The 25,378-nt window shown below is 40.8% G+C and overlaps 2 protein-coding genes across 3 annotated transcripts in view; both read left to right on the top strand.

The window, feature by feature from the left end:
• LOC116398571 (tissue factor pathway inhibitor-like) overlaps positions 1-20,047 on the top strand; it is a 36,465-nt gene extending 16,418 nt beyond the window's left edge. Inside the window, exons 2-7 of the mRNA XM_031874979.1 lie at positions 4,621-4,821; positions 14,287-14,463; positions 14,997-15,074; positions 16,251-16,304; positions 18,755-18,931; positions 19,098-20,047. Coding sequence (XP_031730839.1) covers positions 4,621-4,821; positions 14,287-14,463; positions 14,997-15,074; positions 16,251-16,304; positions 18,755-18,931; positions 19,098-19,165 — 755 coding nt within the window. The 3' untranslated portion in view covers positions 19,166-20,047. The remainder of the gene's footprint in view (positions 1-4,620; positions 4,822-14,286; positions 14,464-14,996; positions 15,075-16,250; positions 16,305-18,754; positions 18,932-19,097) is intronic.
• A 459-nt stretch (positions 20,048-20,506) lies between these two features.
• The window catches only part of calcrla (calcitonin receptor-like a), a 28,748-nt gene continuing 23,876 nt past the window's right edge, over positions 20,507-25,378 (top strand). For both annotated transcript variants that reach the window (XM_031874977.1, XM_031874978.1), the window contains exon 1: positions 20,507-20,851. The gene's annotated coding sequence lies outside the window, so the exon portion shown is untranslated. The remainder of the gene's footprint in view (positions 20,852-25,378) is intronic.

Below are 25,378 nucleotides of genomic sequence, written 5' to 3'. Positions count from 1 at the left end.
GTCTAGTCTGGAAAAACCATTATAGCTCATATGAACAAAAAAGTTATACAATTCATCATTTAAAAAAAATACCTGAAGTCATCTTCTCACAAATGTTTTCCTGTAAGAGCGTATTGGGAACAAACAAGACTCAGTTTGTGCTGTTCATTCCTTTTTGTTTTAATGTTTAATCACCTTGTAGCCCATAGCTCTTCCAACTGTGTCTGTATGACTCTGTAACTTAAACTAAAAGTATCTGTGTGTTCTGAAGCCTATAATAGCTGTGGTGGGGCCCACATAAACAAGTAAAAGTCACTCATCAAGGCCAGGTGAAAAAATATTGAAATGACTTGCAGCTCACTAAAGCAGCTCACATGGTACATTTAGTTTAAAACTGCAGAATTTCTCTCTTTTAACAGATTTGTTTTTGCAAACTCAATAACTACAAATTCATTTCAGACATTTCTTCTTTGACGTAGCCCTGATCGATATTCCTGGTGTTCATTTCCGTGTGTTTTTCACATTAATAGCCTTCCATTAAATGCCTGGATGAGAGACCTTTAATGCAATTTGATAGAAGTCTCTGAGAAAATGACCCGACTTCTCACTTGATCGATTACCTCGGTAATAAACATTGCAAACATGAGTTTATGGTCTCAATTGCTAATTTCAAGTCTTCTTCAATACCGCATGATGTTTATTTACCAAATGATGGCCTCATTTAGAGTAAATTAGAAGATAAAGCAGGTGGCGGTTAGAGGAATGAATGCAAAATGGTTTTCATTGTACCCTCTAGGCTTCAGAAAACAACAAAAAACACATATTTAGGAAAAGTTGTGGGCTGAAAGGCGTTTAGTTTTTAGTTAAACATTGTAATTTGCATTATAAAAACCCAAACAGTCTGTGAGACCGTCTTGGAGGTACTAGTGTTAAGCACAGACACTCTTATGCAGCTACCAATAAGGGTCAGTCATTGCAGGTGTCGACTGACTGGCGGTGCTGGTGACTGATCACTGCAAGTCTTAACAGCTTCTTTCTGTGTCCATTCATCATATTTAATTCAAAACAATGCGCTTCATTTTGTAAGTTATTGTGCACTTTTTTGTGTTCATTCCCGGCTGCAGTTCAAAACGTAATACAAAATAAAGTACTGTATCAAAAGCTCAAAGTTAGAACTCGTAACATGTTGTCTATTGCTCTTCAATGGACAATGTTACAATTCACGGTATGGTTCTCCCATCGGTGCTCACGATTGCCCATGGGTGCCTGAGCTCCCGATCGTCCACGCAATCAGTACCAATGTGTTGTGCTGTGGTTCATGCGATGGCTTCATTTGAAAGTGTACTTTACTGTCAAAGAAGTGTTTTGGGCCCATTGTATGTTCATCTATCGTAAGATGCCGTCTGTATTCTTTCTTAAAAATGGACTTAAAAATATTTACTTTGTGAGTGCACGCATGTGTCTATGTGGGTGTGTACGTTTGTAGATATCCGTGTGTGTTCGCAAGGACCATTTTTAGTTTGCTTTCAGAGAAAAAGTTTAAAGTTGGCTCTCAACATTTTGTTTGGATGGGTTTCTTTTGGACCGCCTGACAATGCCTCTGTCTGGATATTGGACATGAGTGATTGACGATCACACTGCTTATTGTGCTTTGGTCCGTCTCAGACAAGGGAACCAGCAATCAATATGAGGAAGCTGTTTTCTGCCCTCTCCTTGGGCGGCCACAGTCTGGCATAATGAACATTCTTAGTTACTAGATTTACAAAACAGCAGTCTGCACCATGTTTGTACTTTTTTTTTGTTTTATCCCATAAGGAACAAATCTGATTTCTTTGTCATTGGATGCCTCAAGCTGAGAGCAAAAACATCAATTTCCCTTTAAAGTTTGTGGAATGAGGTTTAGCAGTGCATTGCTATGCTTACATACCCTAAATGGGGTTGGCTACTAGACGGAGACATAGATTGTGTGGCGCTGTGTAATTTCTCCCCTGCTAGATGGCCCTATTTTCTACTGCTTATCAGAAACAAGAAGAAGGACGCAAATAAAAAACACCACACGTCTCTGCAGGGAACGCAACCTCCCACATGCAATAGCATTACCACAGGTCAGGTGGAGGGAAGGAGATTGGAAGCATTTGAATGGTGTCCCAAATAAATTCAATTTGGACAGGTTTTTATGGAGGGGAGGGTGTAGTGCTGAGCTGCTGGCCTCATTACCTCGCCTGGCAGAGGGACTGTTTGTTTACTGCTGTGCTGATAGGATAGGCAGGGTGGTTCCAGTTACATGATTTGTTTTGATGGAACTTTGTACCTTACTGGAAAGAGAATTTAATAAAATGTCCAGTCACACAAGAGAAAAAAATATATAGTTGGATGACAATTAAACTACCTACGAAACCAAACCAAACTAAACATGCGTTATCAGTATTGTGTTTATAAAAAGCAAAAAAACTTAAATCCAAATACACTAAGAGTCTTCAGCCATGCTAAGCAGCTCTGTGGGGCTGTACTTAGCAAAGAGGTGCTTTGAGCTAAATGCTAATGCCAACATGCTAACAATGACTATTTTCATCATGTTCACCATCCTGGTTAAGCGTGTTACCGTGCTAACATTAAAGTAGCACTAAACACAAAGTGCTAGAGCTAGACTGATGAATCAGCCGATATAGCTTATTGCAGATATATTATGTGTTCATAAGCCGATAATTTCAGTACAGCAATGTCCACGTTTATTTGAGGCATTTCAGAAATTGTTTCTCCATTCAGCAGAGAGCACTGACAAGTTATTTTTTTAATAACCAAAAAAAACAAATTATTGGACAAATTGAAATTTGGACCTGATTATGGCACAACTTATTACGTTTTCTTATTAAGTATTCATCAAAAGTCGGATGTTGTTTCAAAACCAAACACCTTTTTATTTATATATGGCCACTGGAGTGTTTTTAACAGCAAATGACATTACAGCTTATGCTAACATTAGTGCTAACTTGGTTGGTAGTAAGTCAAGTAAAGAACACATATTTTCAGAACCTTTTTCAGAACTATGTAGTCCTATTGCTTCGCTTACGTCTCTCCAATCCCTCACTTTTTTTGTTCTGTCTCTATACTGCAGGAGTTGCAGGGCTTTGTCCTCCATTTGTGATCATCGGTGACATCAGGAGAAAGTTAATGCTAATAGGCTTTTGCAACACAACATTGCACGAAGTTTAAATACTTCAACTCGTGCGACGAGTTGCCTGGTTTCAAATTTGCGTCTTTGCAATAATTGCATGTAATCTTGCCGCAAAAATAAATTGTGTTTGGCCTGAACACACCTTTACAGTTCATCTTGTGGGGGACATGAACATCTGTACCAAATTTCATTGCAATCCATCCAATAATTGTTGAGACATTTCTCTTAAAACCACAAATGTCAACCTCATAACAGTGTCAGATGAAAAGTCAATAGGATTCATCCTCTGGGGAACATGCATACATGCACAGATTACATGGCAATCCATGCAGTGGTTGTTGAGAGATTTCAGTCTGATCTAAATTGGTGTATCTATTGACCGACAAAGCAGCACTACTACAATCCATAGAGCCACACCACAGGCCTGGCTAAAAACCTGACCACATTGATATTTCAATTTATAACCTCATTTCCGACCTTTCCCTTTTCGTCCCTTTTATGTTGCCGATCTCCTCTCTGTGCTTGTATAGTGAATAATCAGTCCCCCAGCCTTGGCCAGCTGCAAATCCCTTTGGACAGAGATTCCTCTTTTCTCTGTGGGTTTTGAAGTAACTGCAACTCTACAGGCAGGCATAACAGAGACCTGTTTTAAAATCAGCAGGGATGAGGCCCGAGAAAGACATTTCCCAACAGCACACTGAGATAGTGATTTGACATCGGCAACGGTGGTTAGTAGAGCTCTAATGTCACCTCTATCCCGGATCGGACCAGGCTAGCTTTTATGAACAATAATGACAGTGGAGAAGTCGATTCAGAGCTAATTCAGGTCGCAACGGTATCTGTTTTTGACAATTACGGATAATGGTGCCCCTGTCTTTGTCCAGCAGAATATTCACCATACAGCTCTGCAACACACTGCTCGATCTGCTGCAGTGCAAACTGTTGCTGTGTGCTGCATCCTGTGACATTTCTGCTGCTTCCACTCACTGTTCTCCCACCAGCTGCCACCTGCAGCTCCCCACTGGGGGGATTTAGTCTCAGTACAAAAAAACCCACCTGTAAGCTTGTGTCTACAGCATAAATTGTATTTTGAGTTCTTTTCTAAAAAATAAAAAAGTAGTAAAGTGGCTCCCCTGGCTTTACAATATTGTATATTTAATTATTAATATTTCAGTCTAAATGTTAAGTGAGGTCACACAGTTCACGATTTGCCGTTAACAAATCCCTCACACAGCTTCCATCTGCCACAGAGTATCTAAAAACAGTAAGCTGTTAAACCACACACTGGAGTCTTTTAGAAATTATACAGTCATGCAACTTTACCTTATCTCGAAGCCCGAGGTTAGAGTTTGATGTTGTGACCTAATTTCTCCCCCCCCCACACACACACACACACAAAAATCCTTTTCACAGAGCGCCACAGGAAGCAGAGTACTAAGTGTTTTTCTATCTTTGTATCCCTCCAGATGGAGCTCAACCCGAGCTCTTCATCTTCAATGAGCTGTGCGCCCTGAAGGACGAGCCAGGGCCTTGCAAGGCCATTAAGGACCGACTCTTCTTCAACGTCGACACGGGCCGCTGCGAGAGGTTTGAATATGGAGGCTGCGGGGGAAACGCCAATAATTTCGAGACCTTGGAGGCATGTGAGGAAATGTGCGTCGTCTCAGGTGGGTACGACCCTTTAGCTGACACTTTCAACTACTTTATCAATCGGTTTCTGACATGATTCCAATGATTCGCCTTGATGTTTGGTGAACAAATTCAACTGCCTCCACTTGAAGTTGGCAACAGTGAACACAGACCCTGACATCATTGATACAAAGGGAGTATTTTGTACAATCACAGTACATGGGATGAAGATGTATTATGGCTTTGCATTGTTATGTTGTTAGCAAATGAAGAGTTTTGTTCTTCATGGACTGTTGTTCCTCATTAGATTTTATTGCCACCTTGGGCATAAAATCCTATTACAAAGTCATTTTCTTGGTATGTGGCTAAAATGGAATATTTACTGAACTGATGATTAATTGAAGTTAAATGAATTGATAATAACTAGCGATGCCCTGATCAAGTTATTATTTTGTTTTGCCTGTGATCCCGATCCAAGTCATTCAATATGGAATGTACCGAGTTGTGATCCAATACTTCTATTTTCTTAGACAATACAGCTGCACAGTGCACACTTCAAGCACATTAAAGTTATTACATCAATCCAATGTATATGCTTGACAGTTTTGAATGGATCTGCATTGCATTAAGAAAAGCAAATGCCTGCATCAAAGTTTATAAACCATCCCTGTAATCTTTTTGGCCTCGTTGCCCTGTCGAGGGAACCTCTGTTTTTCCTTTAAAAGTGGCCTCCAGTGTTTGCTGCTTCGGTGGAGCCTTTTGCATGAGTTACCTGAAGGAACTGTGTTCCGTTAAGTGTTTATTTCCGTCGTCTCTACACGTTTTGCGAGGAATACATTAATAAATGACTCTCATTGCTTGGCTGCGGTGCCTTTTTTGCACTTGCAGTGGCGTGACAGGGATGGCTGTCATCGGCTGTCCACTGCTTCCTGCCTTTGCTGTCCGCCGTTAAGCAAGGCAACGGAACTATTGGTTAAGGTCAGAAAAAAAGATCACTGTTTCTGTTCAAATAATATCAACCTAACCGAACAACCGTAAGAACATAACTAGCGCAAATGAATATCCGCCTTTAGCGGACTATTTTACGTTACTTAACAAGCATAAACACACAGGACACAAACAGAGGTCTCCTGGGTGAAAGTTCTGTGTTTGTTTGACGCCAACACCACCTACACGTTTTTGGTGGACTTTCTCGCTTGGTATACTCGTTGTTATACCATGTAACTTTCAATAACGGCAATAACTTTATATAATACGTCACTTGCTCTGTGCATTGCTTGTTTCAATATCATTGCTGACATTGCATTGTCATTGCTCGGTCAGAATGCAAACAGAAACATTGACATTCAACGTATCCATGGTTTGCAGGAATGTACAGTGCAACCGCCACAGTGTGCTACACAGGTGTTAAGCGACTCAGGTAAATGGATACACGCACACAAAACCTCAATCATGGCTGGCATGCAACATTGAATTTAGATGTTTTATAACTATGCGAGAGAGCCTGAGGGTGACTGAAAGTAGAGGGTTGAAGTTCACTGCGAGTGCATCTGAATATGACTAATAAGTGGACTAAAAGTTGCCGTGACAGAACGCGCTCGTTGGTCTTTGCTGCACCTTCACTAATCAATCGTTGGTTGGGCGATACCTGCGAAGTGCAGTCTTCGCAGTGCAGGGATAAATTGTGTCACTCACCACGCCACACTTAGCTTTTGTGACATGTCAGTAATGACACTGCTGCTCTTGAAAAGCAATCAATGGATAACACAATTAGACCTTTCACCCGTGGGAGTTGAATTCATCCACAACAAGACGAGCTGGTTTGCTTCAAAGGCACTTCAGGTTGATGCTGGGTTATTAGTGTAAAACGCTATGTCCACAACAGGAAATACCTTTCTCTCTTATTTAACAGTATGTAATGATATGTCAAGAAAACAATACACCTTTAAAACTCAAACTTGTCACAACATGAAATGTGCCCTTGCGTGAAAGCAATGGCACATATATCTTGAGTATTTAGATGGCATGTTATTCTGTGGTGTGACAAAGTGCTTTCTCCCACTGGCAAAGAATAACCTTCACCTTCGTAATGCAATGCCATGACATATGTCAGACAAGAGGACCATCAATTAATTAGCATCTTGCAGGCATCGCCATAATGCAGTAGGTTCCTGGGTTTTGTGTTCCGTCATCAGTCTCCACCCAAACAAATCTGGGCAGTAAAGACGAATCTGGAGTTTCTGGCTCCAGCTGAGGTGATATTGAATAAAACTGCTCGGACGGAAATGTGAAGGTGACTGTCAGATATTAAAAGCTGGTCTGAGTGTACAGTTTTACCATAAAGAAAATGGCATTGCATTAAACAGAGCCATAAAACTTGCATTGGTTCCATGGCATTTAAAGGCCAGTTTGCAGGAAAGCATAACACCTAGGAGTGGTCGCTTTTATCTAAATTGAACCCGCTTCCATGTGTGCATCCACTTTTACTGGGCTCGGTGGTGACTTTGTCTCAACGAACAAAGTCAAAACTAGAACGGAAAGATAAACACTGTCCGATTTGGCTCCAGTGAGTTCACACTGAAAAAGTGCTTGTTACGAGTCTGTCCCTTTGTTTGTATCACATGCACGCGCACACGAGCTACGCACATTCCAACAGCAGGTTTTTTGTGATTCTGCTGATGACGATCAGTGGCGGTAATACGCAAAAGACAGACGAGAAGACTGCGAGCCATCAAACAGATGTATACAACACAGGATTCACATACAATGTTTGGGTCAGGTAAACACAAGTTTCTGTTTGTTTACAAAAAAATCGTTTCAGGGTATCTTTGAAGGACCTCAATACAAAATTCAGAGCATATCTTTGCCTCACCACGGCTCTCAACATCGCGGCTGCTCATAGCTAACGGCGCTAACAGTGCAAACAACGGCAGGAGGTTTACAGGAGGAGGAACCCGAGGATAAGCGATATGCTTCTGCGCCGTCGTCGGACAGGACGCCGTTATCAGTTGCAACTGCTGTATAGTCATAAGCAAACAAGTTCGGGCACACTCACATGCACTAACATGCACTGAAGTGATTTTGGCCTATAGTTGCCACACATGTTTTTGCAACTTCTTGGATCATCATGTGATGCAGACTAGCCGAAAAAAACTCTTCTTCCCATCCACAATGATTGAAAAGAAGCAGCTGTAATATATTTTTCTGAGCCGAAATTACATTTTATTATCAGAAGCGTGAGGAGTTTTTTATTTTATTTTTTTAATCGCATGCGCCCAGTCAGGTTTCAAAGGAATGAATGGGGTGCCATCTCTGCGCTCCGTATCCACTTCTCCTTAATGCATCCATGGTGATTTAGCTACAGAAAGGAAAAAGTGATAAATCCTTAGAAACACACTTTGCTTTCTTTTTGTCAAGTTTAATTGACATGTCTTTCCAAAGTCGCATATTTTATCATTGCCTATTGGTACACAAGTACATGTTTTGTTGGGAAAAAGCAGTCACCTATACTACAAAGATTGGCATGTGGCAGATAGCAAACACAATCAGAATGCAGTGTGGACACCGCTGTATTTTACAAACAACAGACATGATGGAGATCGCTGCAAACAAGCCATTACTGAGACTATTAGTTAGCCTTGAGCTCCGTTGCAGTGCAATTAATGTCTCACTGATCTTGTCTGGCTTATTAGATCTGATTAATTTGTAAGTTGATTTATAATTGAACTCAATTTACAACAGTCTTTTCATTTTCAGTGATTGAGACTGACTTTTTAAAACTTTTCCCGTACAATATGTTGAATGTTTCTTTATAAATGGTAGATTTATGCATTCGATTCTTACCTTCATTACCTTCTTGTATGCACCAATGTATGTTGGAAATGTCTATATTTATGTAAAGGAAAACACAAAGTTCAGGCACCAGGTGACAAATCAAAACATGAAAATATAATGGAATAAAATAGTAAGGCTCTCAGGCCTACGGGTATCGCTTTCAAACATGTATTCTCCTTCTCTCATATAATGTTTCCTCTGCTGAGTCAAACCTCATGTCGGCATGATTCATACTTTTCTCCTCTTTCATGTCTTTTGTTTGGGGAAAACAACTCTTAAAAGTGCATGCGCCTCTTGTTAACATCAATGATGCATTAATCAATTAATTTATTAACCCCTGGACTTAAATAACTCAGATGTGTCACGCCCGGTCTAGAGGAAACCTGAGCGCAGCATAACAATGAGTCTCCCTCTCTCCCAATAATGACCAGTGCTGCTGCCACAGTGCCACACTGTACAGTCCACAATATGTATTTATTTAGAACAGTTTGCAGTAGCAGTAAGCGTCAGGGTGAGCCTGGCCCGAAACAATAAACAAATCTATCTTTATGACTATTATAACTTACCTATTCCCAAAATAAACAAAACAAAATACAGGCAGCGTACCTACCTCCCCAACAGATAAACAGGAGGGAGCAAGATTGACAAAAAGGGCTTCTCACTCCTACAACTACCCGGACTGCCTTGAGGCTACATGTTACGCATGGACAATCTGATCAGTACCTCCCCCCCACCCTAAGGATCAGCGACCCCCATGGCAGTGCAGCACGGCCTGGTTGGGAGCTAGAGCGAAAAGACAGAGAGCACCAGCCTCCACAGGTTCCTTCTTAACTCAGTCCTAATCAGTCCCCCAGTCCAATCACCTGCAACGCAACAGGTCAAAATCACAGACCCAATGTAAACAGCACCACCCTCAGGCAGGGAGGTGAACAACATTCCTGTTCATTATCTTATCTTATGACGCTGTGACCATGTATTTCAGAAAGAATTCTCCTCATGTTCATTTCCCACATATATGTGTTCTGAGAAGTCGTTATAATTTTGAGGAAAAAAAATTATGTTGCAAGAATAATGTCGTTATTCAATTAGTTTAAAGTCATAATATTCAAGGAAAAAGTAGCAATATTCCAATAATAAATGTGTAATTTCCTTAATTTGTGAATTTTGTTTTCAAATTAATAGTTTGAATTATTTAGCAAGAAATGTTTATCAAATTTAATGTTATTATAATATTTATATTTTGGATGTTTAAAAGCAAAAGCTTATTTGGACAGGCATTGCCCCCAAAGCACCCCCCCCCCCCCCCCCCTCGTGCCGCCAGCACCCCATGTGATGACACAGCCACTTAACAAGAACACTCTTCTAAAGGTCACACACCTATGTGAGCGGCATTCTGCCGTACTGTGTGGGAAACCTTTGCCTCCTATCTCTGCAAAGGTTTTTGCTCTCCAGCCCTGATGCTTCACTGAAACCCCAATGAGTCACAGCCTTTGTGTCCCACATTCCCCCTTTGGTCCTCTGTCCCCTTTACAGCTCTGCCTGAAGAGGTCAGAGACAGCAACACAGTGTTTCTCTCTGACAGTTGCACTTTTTTTTTGCCCTTAGCGCAGGGCTTATGCTCAGTCTGTGAGCCCAGACCAAAAAAAATAATAAGATGAAGAAAAAGAAAGGTTAGGGAAGGAAAAAAGGGAAGAAAAACACAAACAACCGAATGTTGCCGGAGGTGACAGAACTTGGCAGATTATTAAGTAAAAAATGTGAGCCTGCTTTGTGGAGCTGAAACATCGAGTTGATTAAGAGATTAGTCAATTGACAGAAGATGAATCAAAGACTACTTTGACAGTTAATCGTTAAAGTAAAAAGTTATAGTTCCAGCTTCTTAATGTTTTTCATCACCTAAGGCAGTGGGATCTCAACCGTTGCAAAGACATTTATAGCTCATAACCTGTCATCACATCAACATCTCCCACAGATATGCTCTGATGAATAAATGTGAATAAATAAGGCTCTGTTCATGGTGACAGTTTAGTTTCAAGATGCTCCAGACTGTGGATTTTAGATGTGTTCCGTGACCTTTTTCTCTCCCCCTGACGTGCTGGAAATTCCCCGTCAGAAACAATGTTATTTTACCCTGTATCCACAACCACCTGGAGATCCACTGGCCTAATGTTAAGTATACCGACAATCTAGGGGCTTTGGGATCTGAAAAAAATAAGCTTTTTGAAGAGTAACTCTCACTCTCCTTAGAGCTCAGCCTGCAAACATGGACCTTTAACACTCTGCTACATTGGTGCTTTGATCCCACTATGTCTATGTGGCACTGTGCGATATGCAAACAATAGCACTGTGATAAAGCAATCAGAAATAGATTTTCTATATCTGGATAGGCTGATTTTGCTGCCGAGGACAGTGTCTTTCTATGTGATTAGATTACGTCTGTCTCCATCCAGTGGCAACTGTTATTTAGTGCAGTCTAAACATTGTTAGTTTGCAATAGATCCGCGGTACATTGTCATGAAATATCACCTTTCTCATTCCAAAGGGGCCAGAATATGAAGACAAACATGAACATATGCATGTTCATTTGCTGCTCACAATCATCTGAGCCTGACAAAAAAAGGCCAAAACTCTCTGGAACGATGGTCCGTCTATTTTACACCCAGCGTTTGAAAAAAGAGCTGACCGATAATTCTCCTCAAAACACAAATCACCTTCACAGCTCTCATAGAGAATTGTGTTTCTGAATTATTCATTACTGCATTGCTCCACGGAGAGCGCCAGAGTACTCTTTGACACGTCTCTTTGCCCATGCTTTTAAGTCAAAGTCACCTCGTAAAACGCATCTAGATGTTACAATGATAGCCTATTTAATCACCGTCACCCCTCAGTAGTGTGGTTTTTCATTGACTTACAGGATAAACCAGATAGTGAGCGTGTAGCATGGTGTAAGACATCCTCTGGCAGCTGTTGGGACACGTTGCGTTTAGTCAGAAGTCTCAACAGAATTCTAATTTGGCTACTAACAAAGGTGATTGATTTTTTTGTTGTCAGTTTGTTAGCCAGTAAAGTTCTTGTTGCAAAGCCTTGATGGCTACATGTCCTATAGAAGTTATGAGAGCTTAAAGTGATAGTTTGCATTATTTGAAGTGGGCTTGGATAAGGTGCTTATCCATAGTCGGTTTATAACCTACAGTAGTAGCATTGCACTGATGTGGACAGGGGGAGCACCTAAGGCAGCCTTTTCTGACGGGGGACTGAAGCCGTTATCAATGCAATGCTGTCATCAAAGCCACAAGACTCCTTCGACAAAAACTGTAAGTAGCTGTTGGAATACATTGACTATGGAGCCTACCTTATACAAACCCACTTAAAGAAAAACAACTGTTGCTTTAAAGCTAAAATCTAATAACGTAAACGCTACATAAATAGAAGATTATAGCGGTGTTGAAGACAGATATTAAGTAAACAATCTACAGTGTGGCAGTCCCCTCAAATCTCCGAATTATTAATTTGTTTTGTATATTGTATTTGAAAATGTAGTGTAATCTATTCATATTTAAATGCATTAAAATACCTGCCCCTTTATGTTCCTTTAACTCTTGGGCCTCACTTTAAAAAATTTGCTCTGATGATGTTAGAGGACAAAAAGTCTGTATAAATAAATGTCCTTGATATTATTATATATTGATATTATTTTCCACTTTCACAGAGTTAGATATTTAAATCAACTTCAGTAGTGATCAAAACTACCAAATCAATTTCAGAATTTTAACCCCTCAAATGGTCGGTTGTCCGGTCTGGGACTTTAACCCTTTCAAAGTGTCTTTGCGGTTCATGGAAAATATTTGCAATCTTATTGGTTGTCTTATTCAGCTTTCGGTTGTATTTAGATCCACCCTCTCCTGTCAGTTCTGGTTGCAAAAAAAACGAGATGGTGACAGTCAAAAACCAAGATGGCGACGGCCAAAATGCCTAACCCGAGGCTTCAAAACCGCAGTCCAAAAACCAACGGATGACGTCACGATGACGACGTCCACTTCTTGAATACAGTCTATGATTCAAACCCAACATTCTACTGCTCTATATGCACTCTGCATCATTTTAGACACATCTCTCCAAAATACAGCCTGGCATAGTTTGGTACTTTTGGTGGATTTGATCAAAGTTTGGGTTCACAGCATGAGGTTGTACTGACGAGGTTTAAGAGGTTTACTTATTTATTACATCGCCTCAACAACCTTTGGATTACACTTATAGAAGACAATGCCTCATCGATGTCATTTTAAATGTGCTGTAATCATTAAGTACTACATTCACAAACCTTCCACATCACAGACATGTGAAGAATCGTGTAAGTATCAGGAGATAGAGCTGCACTATTGTTTGATAAATAAATCATTATCCATCTCTGTGGGTGGACGCCAGTACACATGCCATGGTGGGATGCACACTCTGCTGTTGAAAAACGTCAGCTAGTCACACCTAGTCAGGCTGCACCTGTCTTGGCTAATAATGACATGAATAAAGTTAGTTTGAAACAGTAAACTGGAAGTTATGCGTTTTACACTATGGTTGCCATCATGTTACAGACTCAAATCAAGCATCAGCCTGTCACTAGCTTGAAGAAGTTTTTTTTTTTTTAGGTTTCGTGACGGCTTATTCAATGAATGGGACCTGACAACCCTCCACAACAACTCTGCTGTCGAGTGCTCCACGCTGCTGCAGGTGTTGATAACATTTAAAGCTACAGATTTCAGATTGAAGAGAATCTGACAGCAGTTTGTCTGACGGATTCAAAGTACGAATAATCTCTAACTTTTAGATTTCCCTTCCAAACGTAAAAAGGTTGGAAAGTAATAAGAATTGCTATCAAGGAAACAAACATGCACTATTACAGCAACCTTACGTCAACTCTGCACGATGCAAGATGCAGGATTTAGAGCTGCAATGCCCTGATCCCAATACTCCAAGACCCGAGGGTTATAATGTATGCGACGAGCGCTAAGAAGTGAACATGGGGAGTTAGAGCTGAGGTAAGAAGTAGGAAGAGATGTGCCAGAAAAGAAAGCAGAGAAAAAAGACAGAGGAGGTGATGTGGTTCACTGGGGAACACAAGGAAGTTCTTGCTGTGAGTGTTTAAAGAGTGTGAGTGGGTCTGAAAACTGAAGAAAATGTTACAGTACAGCTGTGGGGACAGGAAGTGGGCCAGCTGTGACCCCAGAGGCCAGTAATTGCAAACTGTTGATTCCAGATTTCAGTTATGTTCAAAACAAAAATGACACTGGTCCATGCCGAGGCACTTCAAGCAAGCCTTGTGAATTTCCACCCCCCGCAATGAGGCCAGGACATGACGGGCACTGATGTGGTTCTTGAAGCGGCGACTCCGATAGGCAGTCAGCGCGCAAAGCGGGGTTCGCCAAAGAGAAAAAAGGATGGCACTTGATTAGCTGGCTACACTTCCGCAAATTGTCAGTGGGCGAATGCGTGCTTGTGATTGGAGGAGTCCAGTAGAGGGCGGGGCCTGTCGGAGTAAGAACTGTGGACTGCTGGGCAATTTGATGTGTGAAGAAAAACAAATAAATTTAAGACATTTGCTCTTAATTTATTGAGCAACAGACTCAATCATTTTTTACTTTCTAACAATTGTTCTCTCTCTCTCTCTTTCCTAGATGACAAGAACCCGTGTCACCTAGCTGAAGCTCCTGGTCCCTGTCGAGGGCTGGTGACACGCTACTTTTTTGACAGCCAAAGTCAGCATTGCAAACATTTCTTTTACGGCGGCTGCTTCGGCAATGCCAACAATTTCAGGAGCATGTCTGAGTGCCAGGTGAAATGTCAGAACCCAGGTAGGCCAGGTTGAACACAGCTGCTGCACAACAAATGCAAACTCATTTCAGAGCGGTTACATAACCAAATTAGTTCTACCTCAGAAAATTTACTTTTGGATGAATTGTTTAGCTGGCCGTGAAATCACATTTCACCTGGATTTTGCATTTAAGTCCTTTAAAATTGACCAAAGCACACCCAATTATGCTGGACTTAGGCCCGATTTAAAGTCATTTAGAGATTGAAATTATCAAAGAATATAATGAGAGAGTCGCTCGACTGTGATCAGTGTACAGAAAATCCATTGGAAAAGCTTCTTTTTTTTCATGGATAACAATTTCAGATAGAAGACTTTGTCTGGTTTCATTAGTTTTTCCAGACCAACACCCTCTCTGGTCTGATACGAATGAAATTAAACTTATTTGAATTATGATTGATCGCTGGGATTTAATGTGATCTGTTCTAAATATAGGCATGAATTCATTGGATTTACGTTGGCCATGGAGACACCGTCTCAGTTGGTACTTTTTCTTTTTTTCTTTTGTCAATATAGCAAAGCCCACCGAGGCACCAGAACTGCACACACTGTCTGCCAGAAAATCCGGTGTTGTGCAGCCAACCATGTTAACTGGTAAGACTAAATACATCACACTTGAAGTATGTGTTTAAGTTTTGTTGCAAAAAAAAAAGTAACCTGTAAGACATTCTAAAAATTCCATCAACCCCTAATCACTGGGTTTGTGTTGAATCATCTCAAAACCCTTTACATTACATATTTGGTTTATGTGTAATTCAGGTTTGAATTTTATGCTTATTTGTTGAATGTCTTCCTCAAAATCAAATCAAATTACTCTATAAAAGAATGGTTCAACATTTATGGAATACATTCTTTTAATTAAAGAGAGATGAGCTTTGGCGGCGGGGCCGCAGGTTTAAACCTGGCACTGCTGCGACACAGGTCACTAACATCATCAGGTTCTAACATTGGGTTTGAATCTGAAAATGCCAAACAGGTGCTTTTGCTTTTCGCTTTGACACCAAATCCTCAAACATAGTCTTTGTTAGTCAACACTACTTACTCTCTGCACGTTAATAATAGATCTTGCAAAGGTCTGGCTCCACACGTTATTCTGGTAAAGGAGAAAAAATGCTCTGGCTTTTTTTGCATTATCCAATCACGATCGTCTTGGGCAGCGCTAAGCCCAGGAGGCAGAAATGTTGTATTTGCAAAATAGCAGCAAGAAAGGGAGGTACGTAGCAGACACTTTCAGTTTGTAATTGTAGCGTCATCCCACTAAGTATTGATAACAGGTTTAGTATTTTACACATTAGACTGTTTTTCATAAATTTCATGAGGCAAAAATGGCAAAGCAAAACAATGGTGGGGGCGGTGGACAAGTAATGTTATCAGTGTATTCCTGAACACAGTGTAACACGACTAGCACTGCAAGCCTACCAAAGTCTTGTCGTCACAGTGAGGTTTCCAGTAAACTCGGTGAAGAAGGTGCAACTGTGGTCCGTCTCAAATTAGTTAACAAGACTCAATTTGTCATTTCCTTATTACCGTTTGTGTATTGATCAAACAAATCAGGTAAAACATGTTGATTAGTGAGCCTCAGAGGCGCTGTTTGGCAGATTTTTGAACTTCAGAGAGAGCCAGACTAGCTGTTTCCCCCGCTTCCAGTCTTTAAGCTAAGATAAGCTAGTCAACCCCCAGTTCTAGTTCTGTCCTTAAGACATAAGAGTCGTAGCGATCCCAAATTAAAATGACTGATCTCTTGATGTGTGTGTGTGTTTTTTTTTTCAGGGGAATTGATTGAACCTCAGGTGCAAGCAAATGACACTAATCAAGAGCCAAAAGGTAAGAAAGTATGACTCCAAATGTCAATATAATGTTAATGGAACCAACCCCTAACATGGTCGGTTCATGCGTTACAAGCTAGCTTACAGCTAATGGCGGTACAATTGCTACATTGCTAATTGTGGCGGTTAAACGCAAACTGCACAAACTGTTCTGCGTCATGGTGTGAGGCAAACGTTTGCTTTTTTTTTGTTTGAACACACGTTAAGAAGGAAAACTTTTTTCAGTTTGAAGAACATCAGAGATTAGCCGATTGTGTTGTTGATTACAGTTTTTAGTCCAGTGACCTTTTTAGTGCAGACACCAAGGCCCAAAGCCACAGTGCAGTGTTAATTCATTACAGAAATCCCAAGGCACCAGACATTTGGGATAGATTAACTTTTGTTAGTCATAATCACATCAATCATCCTGTCTTGAGAGTAGCAACCAGTCCATGCTGAATTCTGAGTTATGCTTAAACCTCAATGTAAGCTAATTTAGTTCATTCATTAAACCCTTGTGGGCTGCCAATAACTTAACTGTAATAAAATGAAATGAAAACTCAAGGTGCAGCGATGCATAGATGGTAGACAGCTTGCAAAATTGCTTCTGCTGTGCAAGGCAAAGGGCAGAAACAGAGAGCATCGGTGTCTGCATTTGTCATGTATTCCCATTTACTAATTTTCTGTGTATTATGATTGAGGGAGCATACATCACGGTTGTCGTGTTCCAAGGCTCTTTTGTGCCACAGCAGGAGACCCTGGCCTGCTTCCCTCAGCTCATTCAAAGAGTCATCATTATAAGAATCCAATTTCCGTCTTGTCAGAAAATGTTGAGAGGGACAGATTCAGGATGATTTAGCCTCAATAGCATCGCCTCCTTATCAATCAATTTTCGTTATTCCTTCGATGAGATCACAAAACGATCACTCAGAAACAATGCTGGCATGAAGGTAAAGCCCCTTAAAGTAACAATGAATTATTCAGATCTTAAATCAGACAGATTTAGAGGATAATCTTTGCTAATGATTCATGTCAACGTTTGTGCTTTTACTACTGCATTGAAATGGGGCCTTTGAATTTCATAGTCATAAAAGTTGCACAATTAGCATTATGGAATTGGCATACATCTTGAGTATGGTGTCATTCTGCCATGCATATACTGCGATGTTGAAACCAAAGACTGCCATCTTGTGGTTATAAAGTGATGTACACCTTAAGTGTCATTGGGAGAAGTGGAATTGTAGACTTTTGTGTCTGAATAAAATAAAATAAAAATTAATTGATTCAACCGTGCAATGTGGGCAACAGAGGGAAGTACGAGTTGGCTGTTTTAAGCTTGCAGCTCTCTGTCTCTCTCTTACAGAATTCAGGGTTTTATTCCGAAAATAGTAAATCAGACTCCAAAAGTTAACGGGGCCACAGCCCCTCTGGGCCCCGCTTCCGCGGTGCTACGACTGAACCAAATAATGGGGCTATCTTTTGGAGGTTTGTCAATGTGTGTATATTTTTTTTCTTTTAGTTCAGGTTTGAGCAAAAATGTTTGAGACATGGTACAAAATGTTGAGTAAAACATAATTTAAGATTTTTGTTTTTCTTATTTAATAATTGTTAAACTGAATAAAATAGCAATATAAAGAGATTTCTTCTTGTATTACATATGTCATAATGTCCCATGCTTTGCTACTATTGATGATAATAATATAAAAAATGTTGAACAACTTGCTCACGTTTTATTCAGTCCTCAAAAGCTCTAATTTTTCCAATTGAACCCCAACAAATGAAGTCATAGTGATTAGATAGTTGGACTTTTGAAGTTGTAGTGTTTGCCTATGAAAACCAATCACATTTGCTGAAAGAACATTCCTGTGTTTCTCACCATGAAGAAAGCTGGAGAAGAGATCAGAGAGGATAAGCTTACACAGCACTGTGGAGTCAATATAACAACTCACACTTTTTCAAATCTGTCCATTTCAGGATGAGAGCCTGCAGACCCTGGACACAATTATTAAGTCAGACTGAAGCTTAATGGATGAGGAGTTGGAGAAATAAATGTTAACATTGTACTTTTCTCCAAACCAAAGGATACATTGACTTTCAATGTTTTTGAACCAAAAATACTTTTCATAATGTTTGTTACGTAACAACAGCTGTAAACTCAATGTTTTCTGTTGGTTTCACACGGGACACAAACAGCTGTCTCCTGGGTGAAAGTCCTGTGTTTGTACTATGCCAATTAAAAGCAGTTAAAAGCTACGAGAAAGTTGATGAAAAGCAAACAGGCATGGTTCTTCTTCAGGAGCTCCACCCCCTTACCTGACCTGTAACACTGCTGGAATGGATCCAAGAGATCCAAATGCACCATGATATAACATTTAATGGATAACGTATGATATATATCATTTGAAAAATGAAAATAATTGTTCGTTATAGCCCCAATGTACTCTCTGGCTCTCACTTTCTGTTCCACAGCCTTGAACCCCTCCGAGCTGTGCTCCAGTCCCGTGGACAGCGGGACGTGTCAAGGTGCAGAGAAGAGGTTTGCATTCAACCCCAAGACCAAGAGATGCCAGATGTTTCACTACAGCGGCTGCGGGGGAAACGAGAACAACTTTACACAGCGGAAAGACTGCATCAGCAAGTGCAAGCGTAGGAATATTTTATTTATTTTCTATTCACTTTGAATTCATTACTTAGTATTGTTTAATTGTATAAAGTAGATGTACTGGCTGTAAGCATAGTACATATAGGTTTTTCATTCACAATACTTAATGATGAAATTAATATTGTATAATGTGGCCGTGTTCTGTTGCAGCTCATGGGAAGAGGATGATCCGAATAAGGAAGAAAAACATAAACAACATTGCCAACCGCTCGGTCTGAACACTCGGCTCTGCATCACATCCTGCACTACTGTGGAGCCACCTTTATTTATGTCCATATGTTATGTTCAGCTACACTCATATCTATTGTTTTGTAGTGCTGCGGTACTTGTATACATGGGACTTAGTGTACGTGATTTACCTTTGTAGTGACTGGATGCAATTATCATCCTTATCCACATTATTATCCAATATCACATTGACAAAAAAACACATTTGTTTTGCTGATCGTAGCAGCTCTCCACACCGACGCTCTCTGTGTCGATGCTTATGTATAAACAATATATTATGCTTTTTTTTTTTTTTTTATTTTATTTTATTTTTTTACAGTTTCAGGGCTCTGTTATTATCACACTGATATAAACATTTCACTGTAACTTTTATGGGGAAACATTAAAGCAATATTTTTTTTCAGTAACAAAATGAATGCTTCCAGTGCTATACAGTAACTGATGCTTCTCCACAAGAGTTTTGGTAGAGCTCCACTTGTGTCAATCAATGTGAACAACAGCATTAGCTTGGTGGCAATCCTGATCGACCACAACAGTACACAGAATGATCAAGATGACCATGTCACAGCTATAAATCAATGTGAACAAGGTAATGACTGTTTTTCTTTTGTCGGATTAAACATGAACACCTTTTGTTTTTTATTATTTTTAATCAATTGTATGCAGTTCAGTAAATCACTGTTGCAGTCCTGCTGGCGTTGTTGGTAAGGAGAACCAGGGAGGGGCAGTGTTGTGTAAAGTACGTTTTCAAAGAGGTCGTCAGCACTCTGTTGGCTGCATAGTATTCTCTTTACTGTATCTTTTTATAACCATGGTTGTAAAGAATTGGACTGTACGAGTTTGTATAATAAACTTTGATGATTTTCTCTTTCCTCTGGTTCTTTGTCTGATTTATTTCCCATCTGTCTGTTTGTATGCAAGTACAAAATGTTTAACATTACAAAAAAAGAAAGCTAAACAAAACATTAAAATAGCATGCTAATATAGAATATAGCTTTTTTCACATGAGGAAAAATAGTGTATGAAAATGCAACAACTCTATACTTTTAATGCGTTGGATTTTTTTTTGATAATTGATTTGTTAAAAAAAAAAAAGGATTCTGCAATTATTTGTTATCAGTTTCAAACAATACCTTGAAAGTAAATGTAAAGTCATTAAATGAAACCTGATCTTTAAACTTAACTTTGTTGGCCTCCCTTCTGGGCTGCAGTTACCACCGAGGTCACATCCTGTGTGTTTTTTTGTCAGGGAATCTGAGAGGTTATAAACTCATACAATCAACACTTCTTTATTTTAAGCTGATTCTAGGTTTTTTTTAAACTATTGCAATGTCATCAATCTTCCTGACAATTCTTTACTTCTGAGTCTGTTGCACATTGTCTTTTATTTAAATCTAATTAATGAATGAACAAAATACTTCAAACCAAACTCGCAGGTCTGTGTTAGCTCATGCACTGCGCTCCACTCGCCACTGATCCCAGGTCCTCGGCTGCAGGCTCCGGTGTGATGTAACAGGAAGTGGTGGGTTAGCCTTCCAACGTCAACCTGACAGCCGCCTCGTCTGCGCTCATTGAGCGCCGGAGATCCCCAGCGTTTGGTGCTCTGCGCTCAAGACAGAAGACACAAGCCCTGAGAGAATCTATTCCAGCGCTGCTGTTGGATTTGTAATTCTCCGGTAGGACTCGCCGAAACGAGAATTGTGTGCGATGCGCTGTGTTTACTTCCATGTTTCCATTTGAGCTCGGCGGTAACGTTGTAGCGGATTTAACGCAAAGTTGACAGTGCAATTTGTAAATCTCTCTCTGTGTGTGTGTGTGTGTGTGTATGGAGGTCATTTAACTGTATATCTGCATGGATTAGGCTCGAGGCATGTGCACTAACAGAATATTGCTGCGGTGTCCTCAGTCCATTAGAAACGTCGGGACAGCAGCGCGAGCGTCAGTAACCGGGGTCCAGTTAAGCTTCTATGCCCTTTTGTCAAGAGCTGCGCGTGAGAGCGACAGATGTGATGGGAGAATATAGTGAAACAGCGGTAATTTATTTTGTGGGGGTTTGTGGACGCCATCCAAGCGCGTCGTGCGTGATCACGTATATATGACATATAATGCACAGTGCCATTAAGATGAAATAAGATATTCCGAGCTACCCGTATCTGCTTTGTGGAGCTTTTTTTATGCACAACATGTGTCTGATTGTAAGTCGAGTGATGTATAAGGGGTTTACGCACGTGGACACTGTAGCCTACAGTGGTTTATTTATGGTACGCGTAAAAGCCGTTTAAAGTACGCAACCGCTCTGATTCCATTAGCACTATTAACACTATTGGCACATAAACTCAAATGATCAGTTTGAATATCGACTTGCATGCATGCCTGACTCGGCTATACAGCCAAGGATTGCTCCTGTACAATCTACTAGACTTGGCATTCATTCAGTAGATTCAGTAATCAATATTAAGGGATGACGCATACACACACACACACACACACACACACACACACACACACACACACACACGCGCGCAGCCTTTTTCTGATTGTTTGAACAGGAATGCAAAGGTGATTCAACTCCATTCATCAACGGGGGGCTTTGATGTCAGCAGTGGCCACTGGTTGATATATCGTCTGCATGGTTACATAAGCAGCATATTTGGACATACTGGAAGTTTGTGGGCTGGACAGTAAAAAAGAAAGAAAAGGAGAAGGGTGATGATGATGATGATGGTGATGTGTAGGAGGAGGATATGATGACATTGGTCACCACTGCGCTGATGAAAGATGCACTGGAGTGCCAATAAAGGGAGGTTGCAGAGCATGCAGGGGCAGATTGGTTGTTCACAGCCAAGTTTGTGGGCACAAGTGAACTTTTTTTTTCTCTGTCAACAGGTCGAATGTGATATTGCTGCAAGCTGACCTGCAGACTTCTCGTGGGTTTTGCAATGACATAGGGGCAGTGTTCCCAAATGGTGTCGTTTGATTAAGCGCTTTTCTGTATTGATGAATGGGAGAACGGCAATTATCACAAATCAGATTAATCCAGTCAACATGTGCTGGTTTTATACACTGCTTTGCCTTTTAAAAGTTTAAAGTTTCAAAGTGTTAACCCACCAAGAAGTAACATAAAGCCCCCCCCCAAAAGAAAAACAAGCGAAGAAGTGGTAAGATGGAACCACTAAAATAAGGAAAGTTTGGTTGAAAAAAAAAAAAGTCCCTGTGTTATTTTTTAAGAGTTTAACTCTTAGAAACCTCCAGTGTGCTCATCTGCTTCAGCGGGATTGTGTGGGTGTGGGTTGGATTTGATTGACAGTAGCCTTAGCTTCAAAGTGGAACGGTCACACAAATGTCATTGTATCTTCATTCAATTTTGATCTTCAAACTAGTGGGAAGAAAACAGCAGAGACACAAGTCCAGAAGTCTCCCACGGGACTTTGGCAGATTTATCTTTGCGCTCGTGTGGAAAACCTTCACTCATAATGAGAAGCTGGTTGAGAAAATAGGTTTCGAGGACCTTTGTTAAAGCGAAGCAGCGAGTCGTGAGCCGTTCAATCAGAGGCTTGAAGAAATAAAATTATCCAGCCATTCACAAGAAAAAAATATGGATGTTACAAGAAAGTCTGAAAAAATCATCTAAATTTTATGCAGCAAAAATATATATATTTTTTCTGCTTTCCCAGTCTGGTGAAGCATTGCATGACCCCTCCTCACAGTATGTCTCCACTGCATGTCAGGGACCACTACTATACAGCTTTACTTCTCTCAATGCAAAATGAATGTCGTGCCGCTTCTCTGATGCAAAATGTTGCCAGTGAATAGATGTAAAACATTTCATATGAATTATTATGCTTGATTGTAACTTATAACTTGTTAAAGGACACATGTTCAGGAATGCCAAAAACTTAGCTTAGTGTTTGTTTGTTTTTGTATTCACTGCCCATGCATGTCAGCCAGTCAGGACACTTTGGACAGCGGACACGTCAAAGCTGCCAGTTGGCAGCCCCGTCGGATGAGTCCGAGAGGCCTCTTTGCTCTGGAGTCCTCCAATCGCCCTGGCCTACACTAAATACATGAGCTGATTGTGCAGTGAGAATGTCATGCAACCCAACAGACTCAACCCCCAAACCGTCATGCCGTGTATTTACTGCACGAGTCCAGAAAACGGCTATTAAATGTAAAGGTCTCGGCCACATAGCTCCCAAAGCCCTTTGCTCATCTCCATGGTACGGTGGCTCTCTTCCCTAAAGCGATGGCATTTGGGAGGTTGTGCCAGTGGAATCTCATTCACACTGTATCTGACACTGACAGAGGAGCTGTGTGGGGCATTGGGGGTTGGTTGAATTTATGATTCCTTTTTGCAGTCAATCAGCGAAGGGGTTGGTTTTCTTTCCTCCTTCCATTTAGGAGGAGTTGTTGTGATAATGGATGGCAGTTTGTAGTGATTGCGTGTGCTGCGTGTGTTTAACTGATGCTATTATGAGGGGTATAAAAACACTACTGGCAGCCAACTCCGATGAGTGCAAAGGCCGCTCCATTCACAGTCGCAAGAGTAATGACGGTTCTCCTAAAACTTAACCCCTCATAAATCACCATGGCACACTGGACTTCTGCAGCCTGCATCGTATTGATTTATCTCCCATGTTCCCTGGGGACACTGTAAGAGCTCTCGCATGTGAACGCCAATTCCATATCCTTCCAGCGTCTTTTATTGTCCTTTTAAACTTCTTCAAGTTTCAAGTCTTCATTGTGTTTTTTTTCAGCCTGGATCAAATCAGCGGCCCGAGTATACATCATATGTTTGTTTATTTCCTGTCTGCTTACCCCAGGCCGAAGATATCGCATTACATAAAAGCACAATGATGCACGTATGCACCAGTCTCAGAGCGCTCTCCTCGGGTTCTGGATTCAGTTTCGGGGATGTGAAACCTTTTGAGGTAATTCTTCCGCTCATACATTATGGAGGGTCTTTTTTTCCTCTTCAGTTTAATTTCAGCACACAAAGTGCCCGATGAGAACTGTCATGGGCTAATGTCTTCAGAAGCAGCATCGGGGGAGCTTTGTCTGTGTGCAGTGTGAGCCGCAGTGCTTTGTGGACGATAGAGGACGGTGGAAAGAGGCGGTGTGGTTTCTAAGCATGTATCGTGTTTGTGTGAGGTAAACAGTCAGTGAACACAGGCTTCCTGATTTATTAGCTGGCAGGGGGCTTCTGGCATGTACAGAATAGAGGAAACGGCCCCTGGGAAGCTCTGTGTGTCTCTGTTTGCCTTCCAAAAGTGAACCTGCAGAACTGTATTGCTGTCGCGTTATGTGCACATGTTGCTGTTTGAATTCTCCCTGCCAGAAAGGTACTGAGGAGTAATCGCAAACTAGCGAAGCTCCTCTTTTTGGTTCTTGTAACGCAAATACTGTTTTGTTACCAGCCAGTATACACGGCTCTCTTTCTCCTTGTATTTTCTGCTGCTGTGAGCAAATGTCTGCAGCAGACATTTCTGTCGGATCCCCAATTAGCTAACTTACTCTACTGTGAAAATGTGACTGTTATTATTGTCAAAGTCGGGCTGCCGTAAGCTGTGGCAAAAAACTTAGCAGTTAATTGGTTTCCAAGGTTTATAAAAGTCCCAAATTAGTTTGTTCCTCTTCAAAACCACAGTCCATGCTCTTTATACTGGTCATTATCCCAACTCATAGAGTGAGCTGGATTAATACTCAATTGTCAAATACTCAATACTCACTTATTTTAGGGTTAAGGTTTTTGGAAATTCCCAAGCTTGTAATACAATATATCAAATTTGTTTTTGAATACGTTGTCATTGCACTCATTTGAACAGAGGGTAAGGGGCCTATATTAGCTTTTTAAAGTCCTTCCAAAATGACATATTTTGTTTCTGCTCAAACTTACCCTTCTACTCTGTAAATCAAATCTCTCCTGGGAAAAAGTCAGTTTTGGAGTCCTATCATTGGCACACAGTAGACCAACGGTGTACCTACACAGGAGACTTGTCAGTTGTTTCTGTCAGTTGTCCGCCTCATGCCCGTCTCGGGCTTTGTAACGGTTTCTGTCACCCTTTACCCGGCCCAAAGCTGCTAGCACTAATGTCGCCTTTCCAGGCTAGTTGGCTAATTAGCAAGTGTGCTGCAGCATGTTAAACAGATCAAAGCCATACCTGTAAATGTTATTTTTGGTCAGTTTACAGTGGTGTGGTCCTTCC

This window comes from Anarrhichthys ocellatus, unplaced genomic scaffold, assembly GCF_004355925.1.
Source record: "Anarrhichthys ocellatus isolate YVR2014 unplaced genomic scaffold, GSC_Weel_1.0 scaffold86, whole genome shotgun sequence".
NCBI classification, from domain to species: Eukaryota; Metazoa; Chordata; class Actinopteri; order Perciformes; family Anarhichadidae; genus Anarrhichthys; species Anarrhichthys ocellatus.
The sequence above is the reverse complement of the archived record's forward strand: the minus strand, read 5'-3'. Positions and strand labels throughout refer to the sequence as shown.